We start from the raw sequence: 27,955 nt of genomic DNA, 5'->3' as shown, positions 1-27,955 counted from the left end.
AATTACAAACTGTAATCAATGGATTACAATTACATTTATTTTGTAATAAAATTACCTAACACTGTTACATGTAACTAGTTACTCCCCAACACTGATAATTATACATATACATCAAACAATTTATTCGACTTTATATTCCAACAAAGTAAATCGTAACTATTGGCATTAAAAGTATAAACACAATAACCTTGCTGTTTCAAATTGCATCTGTAAGTCTGTTTTGTAATAAATCCTGCAGTACATTAAACAATACAAGCCATTATGAAAATGTGAAATATCACACACACACATAGCATAAAGAAAGACACTTCTGAAGTTATAAAAGCTGAATTGTTAATTTAAATAACTACATTTTAGGAATAAACCATTTTTAACAGCAGACATTTTGACATGTCATAGCAGGAAAAAGACAGCTGTAACTAATTATTGATGTCCCCTGCCATTTAGCTGTGTCAGTGAACCAGCATGCACAGAGCAGTACTGCCATTATTCATCTTATTATGATTTATATCTTTGTGTGACAAGTCAAAATGTCCACTGTGAGAAAGGTCTATCACATTTTGCCAATTATCCTCTGTAGTATGTGTGCTTTGGATAACAAACGTACTGTAGCTGACACCAATTTAGTCAACAAACTTTTATTAATTAGTTGAGGGATACTAATGCACAGGTAATACAACAAGTTTGGGAGAAAAATTGTAACAGCTCAGACTCAAAGGAGTTGTGACGCCTCCTATGTTAGGTACTATACAGCTTAATTTCAGATATGGAAATCTTTAATACATCATTAGTCTCATTTCACCTGTTACCTATATATCATAACCAGTTATGAGCTACAACATCACCTCTTAAAACTCTCACCAGTTTCACCACAATGGCCCCGACAACAGAAGTGGACGCCATTTCCTGTCTTTAAAGTAGGTAGCATACAAAATGAGCCACTGTTGTCCAAATAAAAGGGAAAAAATTCCGAGGTGGTCTAATGGGATTTCTAAGGATTAACCTTGGTTTTGGAAACAATATTGCTGATAAAGGGAAGACACTTGAGCCTGCTGTTTCTCCAGGTACAAAAGTCACACCACACACAGTCCAGGTAACTAGAAAGCTCCAACAACACTCCTATTTCAAGCCTATTTCATGGTATAGTAAGTGCACTAAATACAGAAACAAACACATATACATATGCCTTGTTGTCCCATATTGAATAGATGATAATAAAGGACTCTCTCAATGTGTTTGTCATCGTGTACTGAAAAAGCTCAATTTATGTGCATCATCAAAATGGATAAAATAACAGTGTATGCCGACACATAGGCCTACAATGTTCTTTGTGGTCTACAAATTCTTTCAACCTTTTTTTTTTTATTTTTTTAGATTTCATAATATGTAAAAAGCATTTTCAAAGCAAACAAATAAAAGTAGGGGAGTGAAAAAAGCCATACAATTTTGAGAAGACACATCAATATCAAAATATCAGCAAGCCAACAAAACCAGCTAAATATGGTGTATTGCTGTACTCTCTAAACATGTTGCAGTTAGCTCACACTGCGGGATAGATATGTGTTTTCCACATCATAGGAAGACAGATAGTAAAGGGTGTGATAAAATATAAAATACCCACTGTTAAAAGCAGTGCTAAACTATCATATTGCAACACCAAAGCTTGTCAGGTAAACACAGTCAATGTGACGTTATAAATGAAACGAGTAACAAGCAGCTGATGAACTGATTCTGTGCCACAGCATAACACTCAACAAAAAGTGTTACCAATTCTAACATCCAATCTTACAAAGGTGCTAACTGTTTACCGCACACACACACGCACACGCACACACACACACGCATACACACACATAAAGGTCTGGATAACTCATATTGAAAAGGTCCAAGGACCAATCAGTGCTTGTCTAACTTTTTCTCTCCGCCAGCTGAACCTGGATAGAAGGTAGAGGTCCATCCCACTGACAGAGACAGACACATGCATAACCATCCCCACCTGAATACACTCCACCAGTTGATTAAAAATGGAGAAAGTCAGCTCAAATCTTTGCTTTACTATAGAAAAAGTTCACAGCGTAGGGATGACACCACCTGGGACACACAGATACATTTTTTTTTTTAAATGCTCTGTTGACATCAGTGCTTGATTTAAATGATAACATTGACTTTCGTTGGTGCAAAATTCAGAGGACTTGCCAGTAAGGAGAAAAAAGGTAGGATGGATTAGTGGACTTACTGGGTTGTAACAGGTCCTTAAGGTAGAGTGGCAAGTAAAGCACCCTTATTATCTTAGCAGAATATCCTCACATTACAACTTTATCCAAAACTATCAGATTGCTATCTAGATAATACACACAAGAGAATATAAAATAGATTTATGATCTGTCTTTTTCATAAGCAAGCAAGTCATTATTTTTATGGATAATTATGGACTTTTCATTATCTCAAATCATTAATAACTGTGGATTCAAGTACTTTAAACACGTTAAAGTGAAAAATATTCTCTGATTGCACACGTTTTAAATTTTTAAATTGAAATAATTTGATAATATTTTCTTTTTAAATATGAAGCTAAACTAACATTAGAGTAAGTGGAGTAGAGCAGCCTTAAAATTCAACAAGACCAGTTATGGCTTTGTGTGGTGAGTCAAAATTATATGGTCATGTTGGATTACATATATTAACAAGAAAGAGTTAGCCATGCTGCTCATTACCCATGTAAAGACAAATTTAGTCTTTCTCTAGTTTAATTTTTCATGAGAGTAAAATATTTCCACTCCTGTGCCTGACTGCCACTAGGTTAGGTTGAATAATCCCGGAGTGCAAAAATACAAGAGGGGGAGCGAGAAGGGTTAAGGGTTAAAGTGCAAGACAATAACTTTGAGCGACCAGGAATTAATTCATATACATTACTATAAGTGAATCTTCATTTGCAGTTTTTTTTCTGTTTAATAAAAGATTATTTTCCTCAGCCTCTCTATAAAAGATAGCATTCTCTTCTCAGCTCTTTGATTCAAGCTAAAGCAGTAGCCAAAATATGGCCTCTTTTAAAATGATGTTACCTCATTTGATTGTGCTGCAATGGTGCAACAAGCTTCACACATAATTCACCCTTCTGTCAAACATTTAGCTTTGCCAGTCCTATTTTAGTCATAACACTTCAAGTTTTTTTTTTGTTTAAAATCAATTAAACAATGCCATATTAAGTATTATTGTGACAAACATACTCACAACATTTTTTTGGGTATTCTGCTTCAGTGTAAAAGAACTGTGGAAATAATCTTTTGACACTTGATGATGGTTCTCAAAGCAGATACCTTCCATCATCATGTGATGCAGGTAAAATAAAGATAAACGTCACTGAAATGATAGCCACACAGCTGTATGAAAACCAGACTGGAACATGATTAACAACTGACCAACATTTTAGCTTATATGACATTTGCTTACTTAAAACATACAAAGTAAAAAACAAAGTCAAATCAGAAAAAAAAAGTTCAAAACAACATTGCACTACATCACACACTGCGAAAATTCTGATTGCTCATGATCCAATTGGACGTGTTAGGCTTTATAATGACAGATGGCATCATTGCTTTGAGTATATAGATATATAGATATAGATATTGTTTATGTACACAGTACAGTATATCTGTGAAAAAAATGTGAAAACACTATCTATCAATAAATGACTTCACCATGCTAATAGAATATCCTTTGTAAAACCTCTCAAACACAACATGAATCTTGTAAAGAGAAGCACACTCCATTTGTTAGGAATACTATATCTGTTTAGAAAATGCTATCCATGTAGAGTCTGGATTTTATCTTTGATTACTACAGATACCCCTGCTGTGAGTACAGAAACTGAAATGTGGGCCTTTAAAAGGAGACAAAAGTGGAATGGAGAAATTAAACTCTACTGTTACATGAGTACTGTGTATAACAGCAGACACATTAACCGTGGGGCTTCAAAACCAAGATTTGAAGTCTGTACTAAATGTTTTACTTCTTAATGTTTGATTCATCTTTCTTCTCAGTGCCAAGTCCTTGTGGAGTTAGACAGGTCTGTTAGCTTCCTGGAATAACATTTACAGTAAGCGTCCGCTCTGGCTCCTGGGTCGACAAAAGCAGAGCTACTCTGACAATGACAGCCTCTTGGGTTTGCTTCGTCTGGTGGAAGAGGCCTTAGGCTGTCTGTTTTGGCCTAAATGAGCGCTGTCCGTAGAGTCGGGGATATGGGTGGGAGACTGTGATGGGCCAGAGAAAGGTGTCACAGCAGGGGTTGAGTTTTGAGGAGTGGTGGGTGCTTCAGTTTGTGTTTGGAGAGGTGCGTCCACTGGGGGGTGGTCTTTGGGCTTGCGGCCCCTCTTCTTGCCAGTGGTGGCACCGTTCCTCACCTCTGCTTTAATGCCATTGTCCTCCGGCACTTTACCCTTGCTACAGGAGACCACTTGACTGGCTGCTGCACGGAACCAGTTCTGAGGCAATAAAACACACAGTTAGTGATGAACCTAAGCTTTGATGAAGGAATAGGCACATGTATACAACTGTATAACATTCCAAATGTAATTAGTAAGGTGTCCCTGATGTCCCAAAAATGGTAATTATTAAAGATTTGAAGCTTATTTAGCGACGTTTCAGGAGCAGGACCTCACCTCAGCTGCACCATTTCCAGCATTCCTTTAAATACTACTTAACCCTGTCCTCATCTTCTGTTCTCGTACTCTGTGCCCCTCCACCGACTCTATTTCTCTCTTCCTGTTCTTCCCCTCCTTTGAAGGGCCCTGAGGGGGTTCATCATTGCCTGGGTGATACGGCAGATTCCCTACGAGCTTCCCGAGAATGCAGTCAGCAAGCGGAAGAACTACGTACATCAGTAGTTTTTCTTAATAAATAATTTAAGCACATCTTGTTGAAGGTGTGGTCCTTGCTAGTGAAGCTCATATTATGAAAACAAGATATTATATTGTGGGAAAACATTAATGTGTTGGAACAAGATCTACATATTGAACATGGTACTGTATAAAGGGAACAAGAACAGTCTGATCTGCCAACAAGATCGATATGAACTTGTTCCCACAAGTTAATGACTTCTTTGCACAACATAAAACATAAGCATCTTGTTTCCTGTAAATGAACACCATGTTATCACAAGATAAATATAGAATCTTCTGCAACTTGGCTGGTTTGACTCTATATTAACAGATATTAAAATGCTAACTGTGACAGTGTAACTAGAATGACTAAATACTAAATGACATGCAGAATGGGCTTGTTTTAAGATTACTTGTGAAGTTAAGTCTGACCCACCTGTGAGTGTGTCTTGCTGATGTGGTACTTGACACCACTCTCTGAGCTAAACTCCTTCTGACAGATCAAACAGGTGTACTTCCCCAGTTCTCCACCACTCTGCAACACACACACACATAGACACACACATGTTTATTTTTATATTACTTTGTTTTTAAATCAGGTTCCACTTCTTTTTAATTCTTTCTTTTTTTGCTGATCATGTTTATTGATATGCTGTATTATATTGCATTGTCAGTGGTGGATTTGCTGCAGGTGGGTGTTTGTACCTGGCTGCAGTTGGCAAGGTGAGCTTTTAGTCCAGACACACTGGAGTAGACAGCTTCACAATTCTGACAAAAAAAACCCAAAACATAAATATCCAGTGAGTGAACAAATTCATCCAATGAACATCCTGTAAAAAACAAACTTTCTTTTAAAGCTTTTTGTTGTGTTCAATGGTAAATCCTTCAATGAACATTTTTGTTTTATTTAAATATGAGAATTAAACAAATTAACCAGTCAGTGCTCTTACTTCATTAGTGCAGCAAATGAAGCCCTTCTCCTTGACTTGGGTCTTCCAGGTTTCTAGTAGCTCAGGACTGAAGTTTGGGAGGCCAGGACGTGTGTAGTTTAGCTAAACACAAAAAGAACATTTATGATCAGTATTCTTGGTAGTATTACCATTGTACTGTGTGTGTAGAACAAGGAGATAGACTCGGGGATATATTTATCCATTGATGACCACTTACACCCGGTGCCTGCGTGGAGCCTTTTCATGTAAAGTTTGGCTTTGATGTGTCAGTGTGTAATCCTGTATGTGTTTCTGTAGGTGTGTTGAATCATTCATTTTTGTGCTGTATGCAATGTTGCTGACGGTCTGTACCTGTGCCTGTGTGTGAGATAAGTACACATATATGTCTACTACTTATGTCTATATGTGGATCATGTGTGCATAATGGATCCACTCACCCTCTTGCTGTCGGGCACCAAGTCATCCTTGATGCGGCGTTTGGTGCCCCAGTCTTTGGCCAGCTCATCCTCTGCGATCTCCTGCAGGTGAAACACTGCCACCTGAGCTGAACGGCGCCTCACTCTACCACTGGGGGTCCGTTCAAAGTCTACCTCCACTTCATTCTGTGCTGCCTTTTCTTTGACTCGCTCCCTCTCCTTTTCTTTTTCCCTGTCCTTCTCGCTGGCTTCTCTTTCCCTTTCCATAGTTTGGATGGATGGTGCTTTCTCTTGCCAGTTCCTCCTTTCAGGTTGGCTTTGCTCCCTTTTGCCTCCTGATGGAGACTCCTCAGAGACCACCTGGTGAGGAGTAGGACACTTTGATTATAATATGTAAAGAAGATGAGGAGTCGTATTAAAATCTAGTAAAAAATTCTTATAAACATTAAATGGAAAAAAGACCAGTCTCCTATACTGTACTGTAGATTATCTTACCCTCTCTTTGCCAGTGTTGTTGTTGGTGTCAGGGATGTTGTCCTTGTTGGTGGTTGTGGTGGCTGCCATTGCGGTGGTGATGGTTGTGGAGTGTTCAGTGCGTACATGGTAGTCTCTTCCAGCCTTGGATCGGTAGGTTTTTCCACAGTGCTGGCACAGAAACACAGGCTTCTCATCATCAGATAATTCTCTTCCACAACGCTTCTGGTGGTACTGGTAACCCATCAGACTGGAGAAGTGGGCTGAACAGCCCTGTATACACATGCAACCCATAATGTTTGTGTGATTGTATGAGGCCAGTGACAGAAATGAGGCAGAATGAAAACACACATTAAGAAGGAAACTGGATAAATGGAGCTTATGGAACAATATTGCAGCATTTGGCTAGTGGTTAGTGTTAAAAAGACAGGCAAACAGGAAGAGACTGCTCATTTTTCAGCATGAAGATATGTCACTATAGAGAGTCTATTTTTTGCAGCTCTTTCTCTTCCTCGCTCTGTCTTTTGCACTCTAGTGTGAGTAATGGGAAGCAGGGTGTTGATGTGGTTTTGGGCAACATGTCAAGAACAAGGCATAAAGGAAAAAGGAGGGAGAGAGAGGTAAAAGAAGGCAGACACAAAAACAGGGCCCGAGGAAAAGGGAGAAACAAAATCGAAACTGGCAGATGAGGAGAGAGGAAAATGTGACATAGAATATAAAAAAAAGTTGGACAAATGGAAATGGAGGACAAAGGAAAGCAAGAGCAGTAAAAAAAAACGAGAGAGAAAGGGACATCGGAAGAAAGAAGGAGTGCATACCTCACTAGGACACTTGATTCGTCCCATCTGTTTGAGCACTCGGCGCAGCCTTTCTCTCTCCTCATGCTCGTCCCCCGTCTGGCCTTCACTCCCCGAGGGCTGAGGGGAACAAACACAACGTCGCATTAGCGTGTCCCACCACAACACCTCCCCGTCCTCCCTGACTAAAAAAAAAATGGTGATGAAAATGTGTTTTCCATCTCTGGTGTTCACACTGTGCCAGGATCATTAAATGGTTTCATGGTGAGGTTGTTTCTCAAGGCATGTTTATGACAACTGTCAAACTCATGTTTTCACTCAAGAATTGGCTGGTGCCAAACCCCAGCCAAGACCAGAACAACAGATGGCAGGGCTGCCAGGGAGAAGAAAGAAGAGAGGAACAGGGGACTAGAAAGAATATGGATCCCAGTGGAGAGAACTTCATGTGTTTTCTTATGTGTTAACACACTGAGATGACTGACACACAACCCTAGCTTTCTGTCAAGGTAAGGAGGAGATGAGATACCGCCAAAGTACTTCACTAGTCAAGTAAATCACACTCAGGCCTGCAGGCGTGAGTACAGACACCAGCTCAGCCTTTGATTTACACTGGCAGGGGAAGAACCCATGAAACTACATCTGCATGTATTCTTAATGCCTCTATGTGAGACAGAGAAAGCAGAGAAGAGTGAGATGAGAGAAAAAGAGCAAGAGAATAGGCGGCGGTATCACAGTAGCAACAGCGACATCAAGGTCAAACTCAGTGGGTGATCCTTGTCCTTCTGTCAGCCCGCTGTGTTTTCCCAGACTGCACTGAGGCTGTGCCATGTGACCAGACCAACAACACACTGGACCCAGGGTTAGTGCAAACACTAGATCAGATCATATAGAGATCGAATCAAATGGTATCGCACTACTTGTAAAGGACTAAAATACAATTGGCTTCACATATAAATTATAGAAAAATCAATAAAAGATTCAACAACCAGGGACATTAACAGATAAAAAATAACAAAACAATAACATAAATATAAAGGAGTAAACTCATCTATGAAATATTTCATATTTATTTCACACTTCTACAGACAGGATATAAAGGCAGATGGATTGTCATATAGGAACACTGGAAAATCCAATATCTCAGTGTCCCCCAAAGGGTCATATTTACAGAAACAACACCTCAGTGCCTGTCAGCACTCTATGTGTGCCGTGGCCACAAACACAACACCTAATACAATGTAAGCCTCTTTACAGAAAAAATGATTTTGTCCAGTCAAAGACTCAAACAGCTTCTGGATGTACATGTTTGTAAAAAACAAAAAGCCATATACAGAAATATTTGCATAACTGGCCTTTCAGTGATCTCCATACTTAAAAATACACTCATAAACCCACTAAAATATATACAGAATAACGTAAATAGAGTAACAGCAGTTAAAGTAAAAGTATCTACCTAAATAATGGGGGTATGTCTTAAAATTCTGTCTTGAATTTAGTATTTTCTGCAGCCGTACTAAAAAAGATAGTACGGCACTAGTCCAACCTGCTTTAATCAGCAGCTACTGTAGTCCTAACACACAATTGCAGATGCCAACAGGCTATCATAGAATTAACACTATGATAGCATTCCGGCTGTCACAAAAGTTTGACTTATCTTAAAAATGTTTCAGGAAAGTTTAGTTGTTTGCTGAGGAGAACTACTGTATCTGGACAAACGTTTGAGGATATTAATTTTAACAGACGAACAAGCCCTGTCTCCTGTTCTGCTGAATTGGAATACTGCCAAAAAGGTCAGGGCACAACACGTCCAGACTGAAGACAAATGGCAGTATCAAACAGTTTGAGTTGGCCGACAGATGGCACAGCTAACTATCATTGCTTTTAAACTGTCAAACATCAGACATCCAAAACCCCTAACACACAGTCACACTCCATATCATATACTATTTGTAAGTGTTCACACACAAAAACATAGACGCAGCATGCCGCAAGGTTTTCTGCACGTACATTCATTAATCTTCCATGATACTTTTTGAAACAGGCAGTGTTGAATTATTCAGCAAACTTCATAGCAGGACCATTGCTCTAATGCAGGAGTGTCATGATAATATCCTAATGAAGCTCTTTGCTGTCAGACTCAGGACAGCTGAAGAAAGGAATGTGAGGACTTCAAGGACAAGAATACCAATCACTGGTTCAAATGTATGATCATTTACAAACCCCATGATCAAAGAGGAGGGTATCAAAGCTGACAATGAATATGCAACAGATTAAATGTACTGACTTATAGCTCATACCTATATAGTCGTCTAAATGCAGGACAACCCCCTCCAGCGAAAACTGATACTAGAAGTAGTACACAGTGGATTATAGAGTCAAGTGTAAGTGTGACCTCTTCCTGAATGGGTGTAGTGCTTTGGTGTGGTGTCTTGTACCTAATAACCCTGTTCAGTGGGTCAGTGGGACAGTGGTGAAACATGAGCTTCCTGATTCCAAAACCTTTACAGGGCACCGTTAACTGTTTTGAATTTCAGCATAGTGAGGCATTCCAAAATCATGTGTGTTGTGTTGTTGTGTGTGTTTGTGTGCACCTCTGTGAGTGTACCTTGGTGCTGTGTTCGGCCATGGTGTGGTAGTTGAGGCCAGCCTTAGACCTGAACTGTTTGTGGCACTGCTGGCACCGCAGGGCATCCTGGAGCTGCAGGGGTTAAAGGTCAAAACAGAAGAAGGAGAAATGAAAGGAAATGATCAGGAAGCACATTCTTACTTGCTTTCCTTTTTATTGGATCTATCAATATAGTAACATTTCATCTGTAACTTCATAGTGTGTGTTATTGGTGAATAACTCTGATCAAAGACAACGACATAGCAAACTTTGTAAGAACCCAATTTAATACACAGTTTTCCTTTCTTGTAGATTTCTTGCCTAGCTTCAGTATTGATTTGGTGACACACGTGTTTTTGATGGGAAGTGACCCCGTGGTAATGTGATGATTTTGTCATTGCTTAATGGCAGACTGTCACTTTAATAGAGTCACACAGGCCACTGGGCCAAGGAGCCATTAAAATGACTGTAGGAACACAACTCTCTGAGGGCCTGGAGGCCACTGTACCATTCAAGATGGCTTGTCCTCAGAAAAAAAGCTCGATATAATTCAGTTGGATTACCCTTTTCTGTGCTTCACTTCCTATCTCGTTTAGTACAACGTTGGACCAAAATTGAGTGCAACGGAAACAAACGGCAGACGCTTACCGGCTAATATTTGCTTTCATGTCAGAAAAAATAATAATAATAAAAGGAGACTACATGAGGAATAAGGCTGAGATGACTTTACTGAGACATAACCAGATATTATTACTACAAGCTTCTGATCAATATCTTTACTGTAAAGGCTCCCCAGACCCTGCACAATTGGGTCCTTAGGGGGGTTGTCTTATTATGTTGCAGTCAAAGTTATAATCAAATGTGGAAATTACAGCTCTGGGTTGAGAGAGTTTTATTTCATACCCAGACAGAAAAAAAGTTTCCTAACAATTATGACTCAGAAAAGTCAATATGTAAACAGTTTTTTGTTGATGTTATATATGGATTCTAGGCAATATTAACACAACATTTGTATTGTATGGTGTCACATGTTATACAGTTCCAGATTTAAGATTGCTTTCCAAGTGAACTGCCTACCCTCAGCATTCAGAGGGTATTACATAATGGTTTCATTTTAAGTACATACATCCAGAAGCAAATGCAATAAATGCTAAAAAAAAGGCTGGTATTAATATAGGAAATGATAGGAAAAAAGGATTCAGAGCAAGCTCTATCAGAAATGGTGACAGCACACCCACCCCTCTCACAGTCTGATGGACGGCTGTATCGCCCACTGACCTTCTGACAAATCTCCATGTGTTTCTTTAGGCCGTGGATTGTTTTCCTGGTGACGATGGAGCAGGTGGGACACACAACTTCACCTCGCTCTGAGATTGCTCGCTGCCATTGGGTGTCAGGAACAGCACCTTAGAAACATGAGGATATTATTCTCAGCCAATCATGTATTAGTGGTATGATGTCCTAGTGCATAAAACATTTCCCTTTGCGTACTTAGTTTTCCTGTTTTCTAGTCTTACAGTTAAATTTTATGCTTGTCTTGGCAAGTAACAATGTGTGAGTGAGTCACTGATGCAAAATAATCCCTGACCTGTTGCTTCCTGAACAGCAAGCGTAACCAGAACTTCTTGATCATCTGGAATGAGGTTTTTTTTTCATTCAACTAGTTAATAAATTGAATAATCATTTGAAAGTTTTACTCATATTTTTTGTCATGATCTTAAATTGTTTTTACATTTCTGATATAAAAACAGGCTTAAGAAAAAAATTGTTTGGCACAACTTGTCAGAGCCGTAAATCAATCACTACATCCAGCAGGTATTACATGTCAGTTTGAATTGATACTTTAAAACGCTTCAAGCTTGAGGCTGAGCATCAAACTTGGAAACTCTCCATGGAAATCAATATAGGAACGGTCAGGTACCGAAAGTTTATTCATTTAACAGTGATGGACATATTAAACATATTTAAGCCCCTTTCACACATGCAGCCTCTCCTTCAAATGTTGTGCAACATTTCTAGCATGGAAGCAGGGCTTGATATTCAGGGAAATCTGTACTGCCAATTTCTGACATCAAGACCAGTAAATGGACTGTACTTTTCTCGTTATTATGACTACTCCAAGCGCTTTTACACTACATGTCATTCACCCATTCATACACTAATGGCAGGGGCTACCACGCAGGGTGCTAACCTGCTCATCAGAGGGAAACTTGCCATTCATACACATTCATACACCGTTGGCAAAGCAACAGGAGCAATTTGGGGTTAAGTGTCTTGACCAAGGACACATCGCCATATGGACTGGAGGAGCTGGGAATTGAACCGCCAATCTTGTGATTGGTGGACGACTGCTCTACCATTGCCACAGCTGCCCAGTAGAGCTGTGTTTTGAATGAAAGCAGAACAATTGCAGGGACAAGCACGCATTACGTCTGTCTGATAAAAGACACTTTCATGTGATGCAAACAAACAACAAACAAACTTGTTGAATATTAAATAATATAGGCACCCGACAACAGCTCGTTACCCGCCATGTTCCTGACAATAACAAGAGATGTCTACACATGCGCCCTTATCTTCTTTTTCTATTGTTGAATTTTATGGAATCCATATATGTTGCATGGCTGCCCCATCTATTCCAGCATTGTCATGGCATGTGTGAAAAGGCACAGGGCCTGAAAGATGATCAGTTACCAGTAACTTATCGAAAAATTTAAAAAGCTGATCTAGGTGTTCACCAGAGCTGGTTGTGGCTGGGTCTTTCTTGGAGGGCTGACTTGAAGGTCTTCTTTGAGGCTCCTCACTGAACCCACTCCCCTCTGATCTCTTCGCACGGCCTGCCTTCAGCTTCTCCTCCACCTTAGTCATACCTGCAACACACACACACACACACACACACACACACACACACACACACACACACACACACACACACACACACACACACACACACACACACACACACACACAGGCACGCACAGGCACAAACAGACACAAAGTCATGGTAGTAATTAACACTCCCATTGAAGGTAAAATGAGAGATACAAGAAAGAGGGACAGATGAAGGACAATGCTGAACAAGCGAAATACTAAAAAAGGGAAAGTTGATACTCAATTTAAAAAAAATGAGAAAAGGAGGTTGTTTTGAATTATACTGGATCAGATTGAAAAGGACTACACAAGAGAGCAGTACAACTGTGATGAATTGTTTGATAAGTGATGATAGTACAGCCCTATGTATGCTACAATATATGAGTCACTGAAAATGTTCAGCATATGAATGAGACAGAAAGAGAGAAAGAGAGAGAGACTGAAATGGCTGTGTAAGTGTTCTTGTTGTGAGTCACTCGTTCATTTCACAGGATATGAAACACCTCTACAGTTAGAAAGGTTAAAAACCCAGTACCAATAATCAGCGGCAGTAGGGATCGTTTACAAACGCTCATGTGCTAATCACATGATGTAGTAAGGTGGACGTGAGCAAGCCTCCAACCCGCAATCCCCATCTTCCAATAGTTGTTTCCATTATGTTTTGTCGGTGATGAATCAGTCAAGCACATAATAGCAGTCTCTCCATCACAACTTCTTTTATTCAATTATTAATGTCCTAAATGAGGTTGTTTGATTGTTATGGGCAAGTTCTCATAGGAAACATGTTTTACTGCCAACCAAGTATGTAATGAGGCCAATTTTGGATTCTACCTTTCAATCCAAATGTTCCAGAGATGGAAGGCTGCTCTCCAGTGAATTTCTTGGGCGTTTTCTGCTTCCGTCCTGGCTCAAGAGAAAAACACAGAGCAGAGAAGGGTCAAACACATAAGGGTCAGTGACAAATAAGGGTTGGTGAGATGAGCAATTCAAAAATATCTTAAAAAAACTTTAAAGCTGCATCAGGTTTGTTGTTGGTTGTTGTTGGTTTTATGTCATTTGAAATGACATTTGCACCATTTTCTACCAAAAGTAAGACTGAATGCTCCTGAAAATGTCAAATGGTGTAACCACAAAATAATGATATATATTCAATATTTTATTCACCTACAGTGTATTTAAGTGTATAGGAATAATTACTTCATTAAAAAAACACCTGCAATGGTTCCTGATTTACATGATTCCCAAGATTAAATTTAATATTTAGACCAACTGTATTCCATTCCATTTATTTAATATAAAAAAAGTTATAATCTAAGGTCATGCGAAACTCGTTGATAGGGTGCTTTGTTGAGAATTTAACAATTTCCAGCAAGTGTAATTATTTGGTAAAACATTTTTATGGTTGCACCACTAATATGTTCTCTCAAAATCGATTAAAAGTAGAAATTTTATGCTGGGTCCACAAAAAAGAATGCGTACAATGCATTCATTCATTTATTTTTCAGATTTTTAACCCCTTTAAATTTGACTAAACCACATTAAAAAAAAAACTCATTGACCCATACACAAGTACAAGCTCATAATGAGAATATGTTGTCTGGTACAAAAGACATGCTGTAATCTTACTGTGTCTCATTCGCTCTGGGTCTTCGTCAGGGAATGAAGGGGGAAGACTGCCCCCTTCACTTTCACTGCCCTCTGCATCAGACGACGTGCTTTGTGACTGCGACTGCTGGGACTGAGGCAGGACTGGCAGGGATTGGTGAATCTGTTGTGAAGGCTGGCTGTGGTTGTGCTGTTTCCTCTCGCTCTTTTGGTGGGCCAGCTCTCCGTTCTGAGAGGGCGTGGACACCTCATGGGTCTTTTTTACTTTGAAGAACACTGGAGAGGGGGGACTGTTCTCCATGGGCCTGAGTTCACAGATCGAGTAAGGACAAGTTTGGGCAGTCAGCATTATGACATAGCTAACACCATTATGTGGGTCAGTGTGAGTGGAAATTTGAGCTCTAAATTCCAGTCACCTTTTCTTGGTGTTGGACTTGACAGGGGTCTTTTGAAGCTTAGGTTGATCGTCCTTGGCCTCCATACTAACCCTGTCTGGGTGATTCCAGAGCTTGTGCTTCTGCAGGCGCACCTTTGTGGCAAACGCTGCCTCACAGTAGGGACAGCCATGACTCAGCTTCTCGGTTACGGTGGCCTGATACAAACACAGACAAGAGGAGAGGGGATTTAGAGAGAGAGCTCCCTCGCTACACAAAAATAGACCACAGTAGGTATTGTAGCTGTTACCGGAAGCTTTCAGTTGACTAATCGTGTTCCTAAAACAGCACGACTAATTGCTCAAGCGTGATCAATAATCACTATATATTTGGACTGTGAGCATTATGAATTCTCTAAATGTAAGGTGAGGCTTATACTGCACTGTGATCTAGTGTTAAAGTCTTCTCTGAAGCATAAGGTAGGAATAGTCGCATAGCAGGAAAGAGCAGAGGTTAGTGACTCACCCCCTGGCAGCGTTGATAGTGGTACTTGACGCCATAGATGCTGGGAAACTCTAACCAGCAGCCTGAACATGGACACTTAACCCTGGAGCGGCGCTTAAACTCTTCCTTCCATTGTACTATCATATGGGCCTGCTCAGGGGTGAGGAAGAGAGAATTGAATACATGCAAGGATGATCTCTATACAGTTTATTGTGCATATTCATGGGAAGCTGCCTACTCTGCGCAGGAGGAATGAAGGCCACTTCAAACACCCACTCTGTTGAAAGAGAGATACTCACAGGGATGCTTCTCAGTTCCTGCACTTCTGCTTTAGGACGACCTTTCCTCTTCCCCTCTGCTGGCTCATCGCACACAGGACCTGGCAGAACGAGAGAGAAAACCATTTCTGAATAAGTACAGAACACTGCCTGCGCCTCATTATTCATGGAGTATACGTTTTAATTACAATGGGTATCATTAGAATCTACACTAGCTGCATTCAGACCTGCTATGTTTTATATGTATCTTGATCTTCACACTTCTAGATACATTTCCTTGATATTTCACAGAGCTTCATAGATGCACAACTTCAGTAAAATACCTTTTCAATCCTTCACATATTAACTATGGCCACATATTAAAACAAAATATGGACATGAACACATGACCAAAACAAATAAGTACAGCAAGGTGGTGGGTTTGAATAGTAAGGAGTGCTGAGATCTTTGGTGTGATTGTCAGAGAAACTGATACAGTTCTAGCACTACTCGACTCAACTTGGCTTGACTCGACTTTTTTTGCGTTTCAATTAGGGATAGTACCTGGTATTTTTTTAGTACCTGCTCTGACAAGATTCCAAGCGAGCTGAGCCAATACTAACTGCGATGTCAACAGACTGCTGGTCACTGATTGGTCAGAGTGACAACACTTGAAGAGTCATGAGCCGTCCCGCATTTTTAAATACCGGCAACAGTGTTACAGCCATACGGCTCAATTTTCTTGCTTTGTGTTTGACAAAAAAACACAGCAGCAAGTACACCATCGCCTCCATGTCCTCCATTGTTTATGTGTTTGTATCGCGTATAAAACCAAGTCATGGCAGTTTCGAGCAGCCGTGCTATGACGACCCCACCCACGTTGAGTAGGTACTATAGTAATGGAAAAAGTCGTTCCTGGTACCATATCGAGTCAGGTAGTGCTAGAACTGTATAGTGGAAAAGGGCCATAAGAGAAAGAGTATACGTGTGTAGGAGTGAGAAAGAGAAAGAGAGAGAGAGAGAGAGAGAGAGAGAGAGAGAGAGAGAGAGAGAGAGAGAGAGAGAGAGAGAGAGAGGGAGAGGGCAGAGTGGGTAAAGGCCTTCTCTTGAGCCAAATAGATCAGCTATAAATCGCTAGTGCCTGTGTGAACCTCTGACACAGCACACAGCAGACCGACTGCCTCAGTTCTCTGTGCTCTCTATTTCTCCCCGCCTCCATCTCTCATATTGGCGCTTCCCTCTTTTCACACCCCATGTCTAGCTTTCTCACTTTTCTTCCCTTTACCTCCCCACAACCCTCCCAATATTTCTCCATGTGAACTTGTCCAGAGGACAGGCAGTGCACTGGCTCATCAGTAGTCTCTTCTGGGCCACAATTAGACCTCTGCACTACCAGCCTTGCACTCCATTTCCTCTATACAGTGCTACTGAGGAAGGGATGATGGAGAGAGCTGAGGATGAGTGTATACATGTGTAAGAAGGGTGTGTGTGTGTGTGGATGGGGTGTGGGGGGGGGGGGGGGGGCAAAGGGCGGGAGGAGAGAAGAGCAGAGGGATGCTGAGACAGATAGGAGAGAATTGCAGAGGCGGATGACTTCCTCTGACCAAGCAGAATACTGAATGATAGTGCTGCAGGTAGGAGCTGAGCTGTACTTTGCTCTTTAAAATGATCTATCTTTACATGTGCTCCTAACTCCCCTGCATTGATCTGGATAGCGGCAGCAGAAACAAGGCAAGAGGGAGACATACAGAGATTCTGCTAGAACCTATTCAGTTATATCAGATGTAGAAAATGTCAAAGGGAAACTACTTGAAGTAGAGATGATAGTCCTTTGTGGTTAAGTGGAATGCAGCAGTGGTCTTGCATCAACTATTTTAAATCTGTTTCACTTCCCCATGCTGAGAAACATGACGATGTGTCTGCCAACTGCTTTCTTCTTCTGCAAACTCATTGACAAGCAGTGACAGGATGCACACATGTCTAGTGCAACCCCATTTGTGATGGGTCCCAAACTGGATCAGAGTACGCTGTGTGCCTACCAGGATTATAAAAATGGTTGGAGGATTTTTCATCAAATAAATGAATTGACTTCCTGCCATCAATGTTCATACAAAAAAAAAAAAAAAAAAAAAAAGGATGGGCTCCGACCCAAAAAAATCTCTCTGTCACTGATGTTAATGTGTATAAAAAAACACACTCCAGGCCTAACCTACCATGACCTCCCACTCTCATTTCCCTCCGTGTTTTATTACACAGTATCAACTTTCCCTTTTTGCCTCATTTGTCTTCTTTTTGTTTCTCACTCACAAGCACAGACCCAAACATTGGCTGATGGATTATATGTAATCTTTTACTTCAGACTCATAATAATGAGGTAGAAAGAACATAAGGCAAGTCTGAATACGATTGAATGAGAAGAACAGTGGTGCTGCCTGTTTGGGAGCAGTTCATAACACAAGGTGTAAACACACACACATACGAGTGCGCTATGAGACAAACAAGTACGCAAACCATTACCATTGTGTGTGTGTGTGTGTGTGAGTGTGATGATGTGTGTGCATAGATATGAGTGTATTAATATTCTCCAGGCGACAGAGCATTTCTCTATTAGCTGTCTGGGTAGCAGCTGTAGAGGTGATGCAGTCGGCGGTGCAGCTCTTGTGCTGAGGAGGAAATTGAGCATGCATTCTAATTCCTGTCTTAGAAAATAAAGGTCTTGTAAAAGAAAGGCATAATTAATGAATTCTGCTCTTGGGAAAGATATGTGCTTGTTGCTATGGGAATAAGATCCACTTGTCTTACTTATCACTATCAGAGGCCTCTTTCCAGCGAGCACAACAATTAGACCTACATACAGCAGGCTGCAATGCAAAGAGGCACCACACTCAAGCCAAGGCAGTACAGGTGTGAGTGAAAACATACTATATGATGATTTATACAACAGCACATTTGCCTTTCCTGGGGTGAACTATGCAAACACAATAAAATGCATTCAATATCTTTTGCTTTGCTCGCTTGAATATGACTAGCACACTATCAACCATTGTCTTGATATGAAACAAAGCAGGCCCATTGTGTCCAATCTAAACCTCGCTTCTCAAGCACAGGCCAAGGGGATAAAACAGCTGTTCAACTAATGTCAGGGTATGACTCGCTCCCAGCTGTCTGCAACTGTTGCTCCGCACTGGTTAACCCTGACAGAGGAGAAAAGTGAGAAGCAGTGTAGAGAAGAGAAGCGAAGAGAAGAGAAAAGAAGAGAAGAGTCAGGACCCAGGAGTGCTGGCAGCTGCCTAATGATCTCAAATAACCTCTGAGTTCTCCTAGCTACGCCTGCAACTGCTCCCCCTGAGTGCAAGGGTGCACACATTACCAACAAACACACACGCACAGAACAGTCATTTGTTTTCCTCGACAAACACTCACACAGGAGCCTTTGTCTGTGTCTGCACAGTAGGCTTTAGACATACTGTAGTTTAGAAAGACAACACACACAAATACAAACAGCACTCACCGCTGACACAACTCCATGGAAAGGAGTCATAGGATCACTACTTCCTCAATCTCAACGGACAATAGATGGGGAAATTGATACACCTTGACACAGTGCAGGGTAAACAGAGTGTAACCGTCTCCTGTATACGTAAACTACCCTGGCCAACAGTTTTTCCTCTCTGTTTTTACTTTTACTTAAGTTACCATCTCTCACACATTTATTTGTTTAACAGCATGTCAGCCACTTTCACACACACACACACACGCACAAAACACCTCCTACTACTTCCTACTTTCCTACATGTTATATTTCATCCTGTGCTCTCATTTCCTCCCTTCTCTTACACACACAAATACACACACACACACACACACACACACACACACACAGTACAAACCTTTCCATCATATACGCACCTCTCTTTGAAGACGTCCCCATAATTCCCTCCCAGCTAGGCCTGATTCCAGACAGTGAGTAAGAAGAGGAGAGGTGGAGCAGCACCAGAGCAGTCTTGTTACCCAGACACTGACTAACTGAAGGAAAACCAGACTCTCTGGCTCTCACTCACTTGTTTTTCCCCCTCTCTCTATCTATCGCTCCCTCTTTCTGCCCTCCTCCTCTCTCTCTCTTTCTGTATGACTCTTTCTGCTAACCTCTTCCATACTTACACTTGTTGATGCACACAAATACATTTTTCAAATAATGTGTTATTTTTTAGAAATACTTGCATTCTTTGATATTTAGTACAATAAAATAAAACTTTGCTGGAAATGTTTATCAGCCTGTAAGTGTTACCGAGGGTCATGAATAAATATCAGAGATGATAAATACATTCTATAATCTGTTATGATCTGACTGTACAAAAGAAACTGAGGGGTGCCTGTGTCGTCAGATTTCCAAGGTTATCAATTTCACACAAAAATCACAAATCTATTACTGATAAAACTTTATGATGATAATGAAAAAACTTCTTGTCAAAGAACTGGTAATTAGTGGCCAGTCAAAGAAAAGTTGGTGTCCTAAGCAAAACATATTTTCACTGTATTCAGTGGTCTGAACTTTATGTAGAGGCCAAGACTCACCACACAGACCCGTGGTAGACTATCAGTGTACTAGCCCCACTAAACCACACTTAAAGCAGTCAAATCAAAGGAAAGAGCTTAGACTTGAGATTCCTGCTACATTATCTGGTGACTCACAGTACCTCGGCAGCCTCTTCAAACCTGCATTGATTTTACAGCCTTCCACATCAGCTGCATGCTTCATATTATTGGAAACCTAATCTATTGCCTGATGCCCATTTGGCCCATGGCCAATAATGTGTTTAGTGACATCCAATCACAACAGCTTTGGATGACAGGCCACATATGTGGCCAGCAAATTCCTGGGAGACAACAGGTGAACTGACAGTGAAGCAAATAAAACATTTTCAAATCTAAGACTGACTAGACCTAGGATCAGAGAAATATACATAGATCACTAAGGCATGTTGTGGCATACACACAGTGCATATACAGTCACTAATAAAAAAAAAAAAGACGTGTTTATGCAACAGTGCATATACTATATGTGAGCCAGACAGACAATGCCTGCTCCAGACTGTTTGCAGTGCCCTCCTTATGGACAGTGACTCACCAACTCAATCTCTCTCTTCTTCCATTTCCCTGTACTCCTTCTCATCTGCCATCCTCAAGCCTGCCAAATAAAGGTGTGACAAATATGACAAAGGACTCTCCTCAAAACGAGATGCAGCATCAGGCTGAGAAAAGCACCAGAATTCAATTTCATCCCAAAACAAACATTCCACGATCTATAGCTCTTTATTGATTTTATCTTTTGGTATTTCACCAATTTGAGAGACTTAGTGCATCAGTGGGTCGAGAACTAGAAGATATAAGAAATGTGAGACATGAAAAAAGGGAAAGAGAAAAGAGATGAGTGGTGTGGATAGAGGGGATACTGGGTGAACAGGGTAGCGGGATGGAATGGAAGGTAGTAGAAATGGCGAGGTATGATAATGGTAATAATAATAAGTAGGTATGACAAGGAAAAGATGAAGAGTTTGAGGGAAGATGAAATGGAAAGGACTGACAATTATGTGTGAAGAATAGGACCACAAACAACTGAAAGAGACAGAGAGAGAGAGAGAAAGAGAGAGAGAGAGAGGGAGGGAGAGAGGGAGAGAGGGAGAGAGAGAGAGGGAGAGAGAGAGAGAGAGAGAGAGAGAGACGACTGAGAGGCCGAGGCAAATATGCAGGGTCAGCAAATGGGGACTGTAGGCCTGAAATGAAATGATGTTGTGCAGCCGGTGTAGTTGGCCGTTATTTGAGAACACGCATACGTATGTGCACATATGCTTACATAAACACACAGACATGTAAACACAGACACAAAAAAACACACGCACAAACTAGAACATTGAACATTCACACATAACCAGAGGCATACAAACCTGTGCAGGCATAATCATCTAACCCACTTATTACCTACTCCTCCCCATACTGATAGAGACAGCACCTTGCAACACAGGAGCACCCACCACCACCACCACCACCACACACAGCGTGCCCACTATACAATGTGTCCTATGGTCAGGTTGGGTACCTCACCACTCTCCATCAAAGGAGGAGGATGCTCACACATGCGCGTGCTCGCACACACACACACACACACACACACACACACACACACACACACACACACACACACACACAAACCCCTAGATTCCACTCATTATGCTTGCATTAATCTTTGCAGAAACGGGCCTAATCTGAGGGCTTGCCTAAAGAATTTGGCAGATCAGTATTAGCTCTGTCCAAATACGTTTACTTTAGCTAGCTCAGAGCATTGGCAGAGAAAAAAATGACAAAACCATCAAATAAGATGTTACTGTGAAAAATATCTTAAAACGATGAAGAAAGAGAGACAAAAAGAGAGAAAGTCACCCTCAAGACCACATCCTTTCCGGAGGTGTCTGGTGTGGCAAGGTGACAGCTCAACCACACCACTTACACTCTAGGAAAGCCCACACATCTAATTTGCAGTCTTTGTTTCCATGTATGAAAACACAGTAGATTTTCCAAAAACCACTAGCACGAAAACAGTCCAGCCAGACAGTTTTTTTCAGAGTTACATCATGCAAACTTTCAGCCGGGGACATTTACCAATCAACCTGACAACAGAAAATAAAAAAGCCATTTTAAGTCCAAACATTTCACAGGCATGGAGTGAAAAATGAAAAGCAAGCAGCGGGAAGCGGGCAGATTATGTGGTATCTGGTTATCTGAAGAGCACACTGTGTACAATGGGCATAGACTGAGTACTGAAAAACCTCCACAGGGAGCCTTAGATATTGATGCCTTTGTTTCCCCAAACCGAGGCTCATGGCCCCCTTGGGATAGACAAGCTAGCGCCAGACTCATTATGATTAGCACTGTAGCATTTCTACTCATCATTAGATATTGAAAGCTCGAGCCAGTCACTGATGAGCAATAAGTAAAAGGAGGCCAAATTGAAGAAGATGGTTTGGTGTATAAAAAGGCTAAGTATTTATATATACACAGATCTGGAATTTTCCTACAGGAAGCCTTATCACACTGACATGACCCCTTCCTAAAATATTCTTGCCTCACCCTCAAATGCACATATGAGGGTCATAACACACACCAGTTATTGTATGGTGGATAGGGAATACAAATGGCACAATCATCAGGCGCTTAGTTGAAAAAAAAAAGAAGTAAAAATCCTCACGCATCTCTTTTGTTTTGAGTCTAAATTAATACATACTGTTATACAGATGCACCAGGAAGTGTGTGTGTTCCAGTAGTGGCCTTGTGTTTCCCCTTAAGGTTGCTGGGTGTTCTTAGAGAACCACATAAAACTCACTGGCAATGTTACAAACTAGGCCTCTTTAAAGGCTAGGGAAACCCCTGGTAATGTTCCAGATAAGAGCAACTTTCCAGCCAAACAAGACAATTCTTCTAATACAACATAGTGGAATGTAGATTCATATCTTGGGCAATCAAATTGCACTGGAATCTGTCCTTAGCTCAGACATTAAAAAAAACAGTCTTGCAGTATCAAAAACACTGATATAATTATTATAGCCGTATTTCCGAGAAGCTCTGCATTAATGAGAGTCAAACCAGATCTACTGTGGAAAAAGAAAAAGAAATGGCAGTAACAGTAGAGTCTAAAGTTACCAGAAAAAGTCCCGTAAAAACCAGGACCAAGTCATCACCTGAGATAGCATTACCTTGAGACACACACACACACACACACACACACACACACACACACACACACACACACACACACACACACACAAACTCCCACAATCATCAATGTTGCTCATTACTAAACCTCAGCCAAGTGTGTTTCACTCAATTCTAGCCTTCAGTCTCAAAACAATCAAGACAGAACCCACCACCAAGTTTGCACTGATTGATTTGTAAACACATCTTGTTTATGGAGTAATAAAGTGTAAAAAAATCTATAAAACATAAGACTTTGAGAGGCTGCAGAGAAAAACCTGTCACTCAAATACACGGTGTTCTGCTACAATAAATTCTTCAAGAGAAAAAAAAAAACACACATCAACCAGCAGCCTATATACAAAAAATAATTGGAGACCATACAGCAACCCTGTGAGTGTTGACCATAGTAAGGTTAGACAGATAATCAGAAATTGACATAAAAATGAGAGCACTTCAATAAATGGATTCACTAATGCGAGGGAAAAAACGCTCCTATGCTTTCCTGCACTCTTCTCTCTTGGAAAATAAGTTTTGTATTACTGTCCACGGCAAGCAACCAAACACATACACACGTACACACATGTGCAAGAACCCTCACTAGCATGCAGATCCAGCCTAGAGGGATGAATATTAACACGAAAAGAAAACAAATTGAAGCACCTTAGTCTAGTTTTGGTGCTGTATGTGTCTGGGTTTGTGAGGCTATTTTGTAGCAACCAAAACAACTGGGTCATATTAGAACAGCCCCAGTTTTCCAAGACTCTATTAACAAAGTCATAATGATCTGCTGGTTATTGGATTGAAACATAATTCTCCAGTCCGGCTCCCCCATTCCAAAATCTTCCATCTCCATCCAGATGGCTTGGGGTTTCACTCATGTCATTGCTTGGCAATACTTGTTTGTTTGGTTTTCTCACTGTAAGGCAGTCTGAGGAAAAATGTTGTAGTTTCCAGGCCTTTCTGTGGCGCAAGGGGTAGAATTACACCGAGGCTGGGAGAACCATTGATTCTTAATAAAATATAACCCATTCAAAAAAAGCAGCAGAGAGAGTTATGTGTATGGTATGTTGATCAAAACCTTTGGAAACAACAGCAAAGTCCTGAACAGCGAGTCTAGAATGACAAAAGTGCAGCCAATGGAAAGCCAAAGAGACAAATGTGCAACAATACAATAAACTGCATATGTGTTAATATGTCATGTAAGCAAACAAGAGCTATTCTTACGCTGCATCACCAAATGGAATTTATCCTGGAATCAGTCCAGGAGCAAACCTGGGTCACACAAACAAAAGCTCCCCCAGTTCCCACATTTCAAACAATCTGTGGAGAAATGCTGCATGGATCTAAAGTCGTGCATTGTTTTTATTTAACAAAGTGCGGCGGCTTTTCACTCACTATGTTTGTTGTTGTTTTCGGGGCCTGTCGTGTTTCTAACAGGCTCCTGGGGATGTCCGTGTTTGGAGGTCCGGCCCCTTGGCAGCCCTGATGAGGACAGCTTCCCAAGCCTGGGGCCACTTGGGCTCTCCATGCCTGCAATGATAGTAGAGGGTGTAAAAAACACACAAGAGATATAGATAGCTGGAGGCAATATTTGGACCCTTTCTACTACCGCTCATTAATCCTGTTCCATTGCTTGTCAAAACATTATTAGCAATGTCCACTGCATCAATAGTCTGTGATGATACTGTCTCCTTGTTCTACAAAGCAGTTTCTTCATGTCGGCCATCGGTGCTGTCGGACTGAAGGTTATCTGAGTGGAGGTACACACATCATCTGCAGAGGTAATGAGGGTGTGACCTTCCATGTTTCATTTCAAAATCAATATTCTCACTTACACACTAACTCCATGCTCTGCCCATTAGACAAAAGGTGAGCCACAGAAAGGGGAGGGGATGGTGTGGGTTGGGGGGGGGGGGGGGGGTAAAAGCTCCTTTCCTTAGCTGCCTAGTCCTCTTTCTAATTAAAACCAGCGATGCATCTCAGGTCACATGGTCAGCAAGATTTTTTGCTTTAAGTAGGCTAATCCTTATTTGTTGACTACTTGATAAATTACACAGAATTGTCCACCACTGTGTTTTAAATGTTGTGCCATAGCATCCACAGCATGTCATATGTCAGCTATGAATTCTGGGTGCTTGAACCCTCATTCCCCCATCAGCATGGGACAGTCTAATAGATGAAGACAATTGCTAATTATGGTAAGTGGGACTGATTATGATCCAACATGCTTTCTCTTAGCACACATTCATGTCACTCTCCTAATGAATTACAACAGCACACAAAGGGTCACCCAGTGGGGGCCACTCAGTTTCAGTTAACACGCCATGCCATTCTCTGTACATTGAACACTGATGGCTCATTTGTCACTCTGATAATTTGCACAGAGTTTGTTGTTAATAAATCTGACTTAAGAGGCATGGTGAGCTCGCTGCATGGTGCATTTTGCAGAAATATTGCACACACCTACAAAAGACGCCTTCCTGTTCCTGTGTGAGATGTGAGAGTGTGAAGAGAGAGTTGAGAACTACAGACTAGCAATTAAAACTCTATTACTGGTGGATAAAATAATAAAAAGCATTTAAATATCCTTTAATAAACAGTATGCCTGTTATATTTAATGGTGAGATTCAGTCATGATCTCTGTACTTTTTGTACACAATGCATTTTTATTTCTTATATCATTCTTGTAGAGGATCCAACATTTGTTAGCTTTGCTCTGCTCTTGTTTAAGATCACTCATTTCTTTTTAGCTGCTGTTTTTTTTTTAAAGAGTAATTCTACAAGTAAATGACAACCCCACATTATCATACCTTTAGCCAGACACAACAAACCCTGATGACTCCCACTCACATCTCCTCACACAATCTGCTGACAAACCAACCTGGAAATAAGTATTTTAGCTCCGCACGTGGCACACTGCCATGCTGTGTGTGTCAACGGCAAGGTGGTTACAGAGTTGCCTATTTATGTGGTTAACATGAGAGACTTTCTCCCTCCTGCTCGGCCACACCTACCTGAACTGTCGGGCAGTCACCCAGCGCTAGGGGCCGGGTGGCCCCGGGTCACCCACGTGAGGGAGGAGGAGGTCAGCAGACAGGCACCTATAGTGGGCGTTTTTCCACCAATGTTATGTTACATGGCAATCACACCTGCTGTGCGTCAAGGACCGGTCACACCGGGGTTAGGGGGGGCCTGAAAGGAAGCGGACAGTCGTCACCGTCGTCCTGTACCCCCAGCTCTGCAGACGACGACGAGGTGGAAGAGAAAAAAAGAGCACGGGCAGGAGAAGAGAAATTACAATTTCGCCTGTACATGAAAAGAAATCCTGGATACTTTCACCTTATTCCCAGTTTGCAATTGCCTTGCCCCCCTCCTCCTTTCCTGCATTAATATGTATACCACGAGGCACTTCTCCAACCTCTGTCTTCTCGTTAAACACTCCAGAAATATTAGAAATAGCCAGGAAAGATAGGTAGCTCCCCGACTCCTTGAGGAAAAATATTAGAATACGGGATGGTTTATATAGGCAGTGAAGCAAAATGGCGACTTTATTACGAAGGAGGAGTAAAAAAAAAAAAATCCTTGCGCTGGCTGGAGCTAAAGGGAGGCACAAAAATATGTTTAGTGCATTAATTTCGACGACTGCAAGACCGTTGGTTAGAGTAAAAGAAAACAAAGCGAAGGAAAATCAGCAGAAACGCCAAACCTCGGTTGGTTTTGGTACACTCCTCGGTTCCTTACCTCGGGATTATTTCGGTTTTGGATATTATCTCGGCGGCCGTGTACAGTATTACAGTAATGTGTGTTGGGTCATGCGCGTATCCACTCCACCTTTGACAGTTGCAACTACAGTCTTGAGGCAACTTGCAAACTCTCGCGTTATTATTATCTATATCGACCGGATTAATATTGGGCTTTTTTTTCTGTCAAATAAACTCGCTGCGATACCGGTTTGCGCTGCTCTTCCGACGTAACGGCGCTCGTTCCTGACGAAAAAAAGGGGTCAGGGCTTAAATTCCTTAAATCAACCTTCGCCAAGTATTTTGATCTAGTTGCTGCTATGTTCTCCCCCATGCGTCCTCCAGCCTATAACGGCTTCAACAAACGAAAAAGAGAAAATGATAATAGTCCAGTCTGTTGTGGGCTCTTCTAGTTGCCATTACCTTATACTGTAGGCCGATGCTTTCAGTCACTGCCCTCTCCAAAAACCACTGGAATAACAAATATGCCCAACATTTGCGAAAACATATGCAGAATTAAAAGAAAAACGCTCTACACAGCAACATATAATTCATGTGTTCAACCATACCTTATATTAAAGTAGGCTTTTAAAATAAACTGTCATCCTCAAATTCAAGGTCAATATTAAGGCTATTAATCCTATGAATGTTAATGGCAGCGCAGACCTTTTTTTAAGTGTTTAAAAACAGGCCTGTTTTAATTGCTGTTTTAATTGTTGTAGCTGCAGGTTGGTCA

At 41.1% G+C, this 27,955-nt stretch overlaps 1 protein-coding gene across 2 annotated transcripts; it reads right to left on the bottom strand.

The window, feature by feature from the left end:
- Positions 1-622: 622 nt before the first annotated feature.
- Positions 623-27,434, bottom strand: znf512b (zinc finger protein 512B). 2 transcript variants are annotated; one of them, XM_053318428.1, is made up of 17 exons: positions 26,494-27,434; positions 24,875-25,009; positions 15,773-15,852; positions 15,495-15,623; positions 15,012-15,187; positions 14,617-14,900; positions 13,822-13,893; positions 12,858-12,989; positions 11,398-11,525; positions 10,120-10,212; positions 7,536-7,634; positions 6,739-6,888; positions 6,265-6,603; positions 5,828-5,929; positions 5,583-5,645; positions 5,314-5,412; positions 623-4,481 (listed from the first exon to the last, which is right to left on the bottom strand). In XM_053318428.1, the coding sequence occupies exons 2-17, from the start codon at positions 25,005-25,007 to the stop codon at positions 4,137-4,139; spliced, it is 2,424 nt and encodes an 807-aa protein (XP_053174403.1). In that variant the 5' UTR covers positions 25,008-25,009; positions 26,494-27,434; the 3' UTR covers positions 623-4,136. The 2 variants fall into 2 exon arrangements, with proteins under 2 accessions (XP_053174403.1, XP_053174402.1); XM_053318427.1 differs by lacking the exon at positions 26,494-27,434 and having other exon boundaries at positions 6,739-6,990; positions 24,875-25,132.
- Positions 27,435-27,955: the final 521 nt, after the last annotated feature.

Source organism: Scomber japonicus, chromosome 4 (assembly GCF_027409825.1).
Source record: "Scomber japonicus isolate fScoJap1 chromosome 4, fScoJap1.pri, whole genome shotgun sequence".
In the NCBI taxonomy this organism is placed as follows: domain Eukaryota; kingdom Metazoa; phylum Chordata; class Actinopteri; order Scombriformes; family Scombridae; genus Scomber; species Scomber japonicus.
This window is presented reverse-complemented; position numbering and strand designations above follow the sequence as displayed.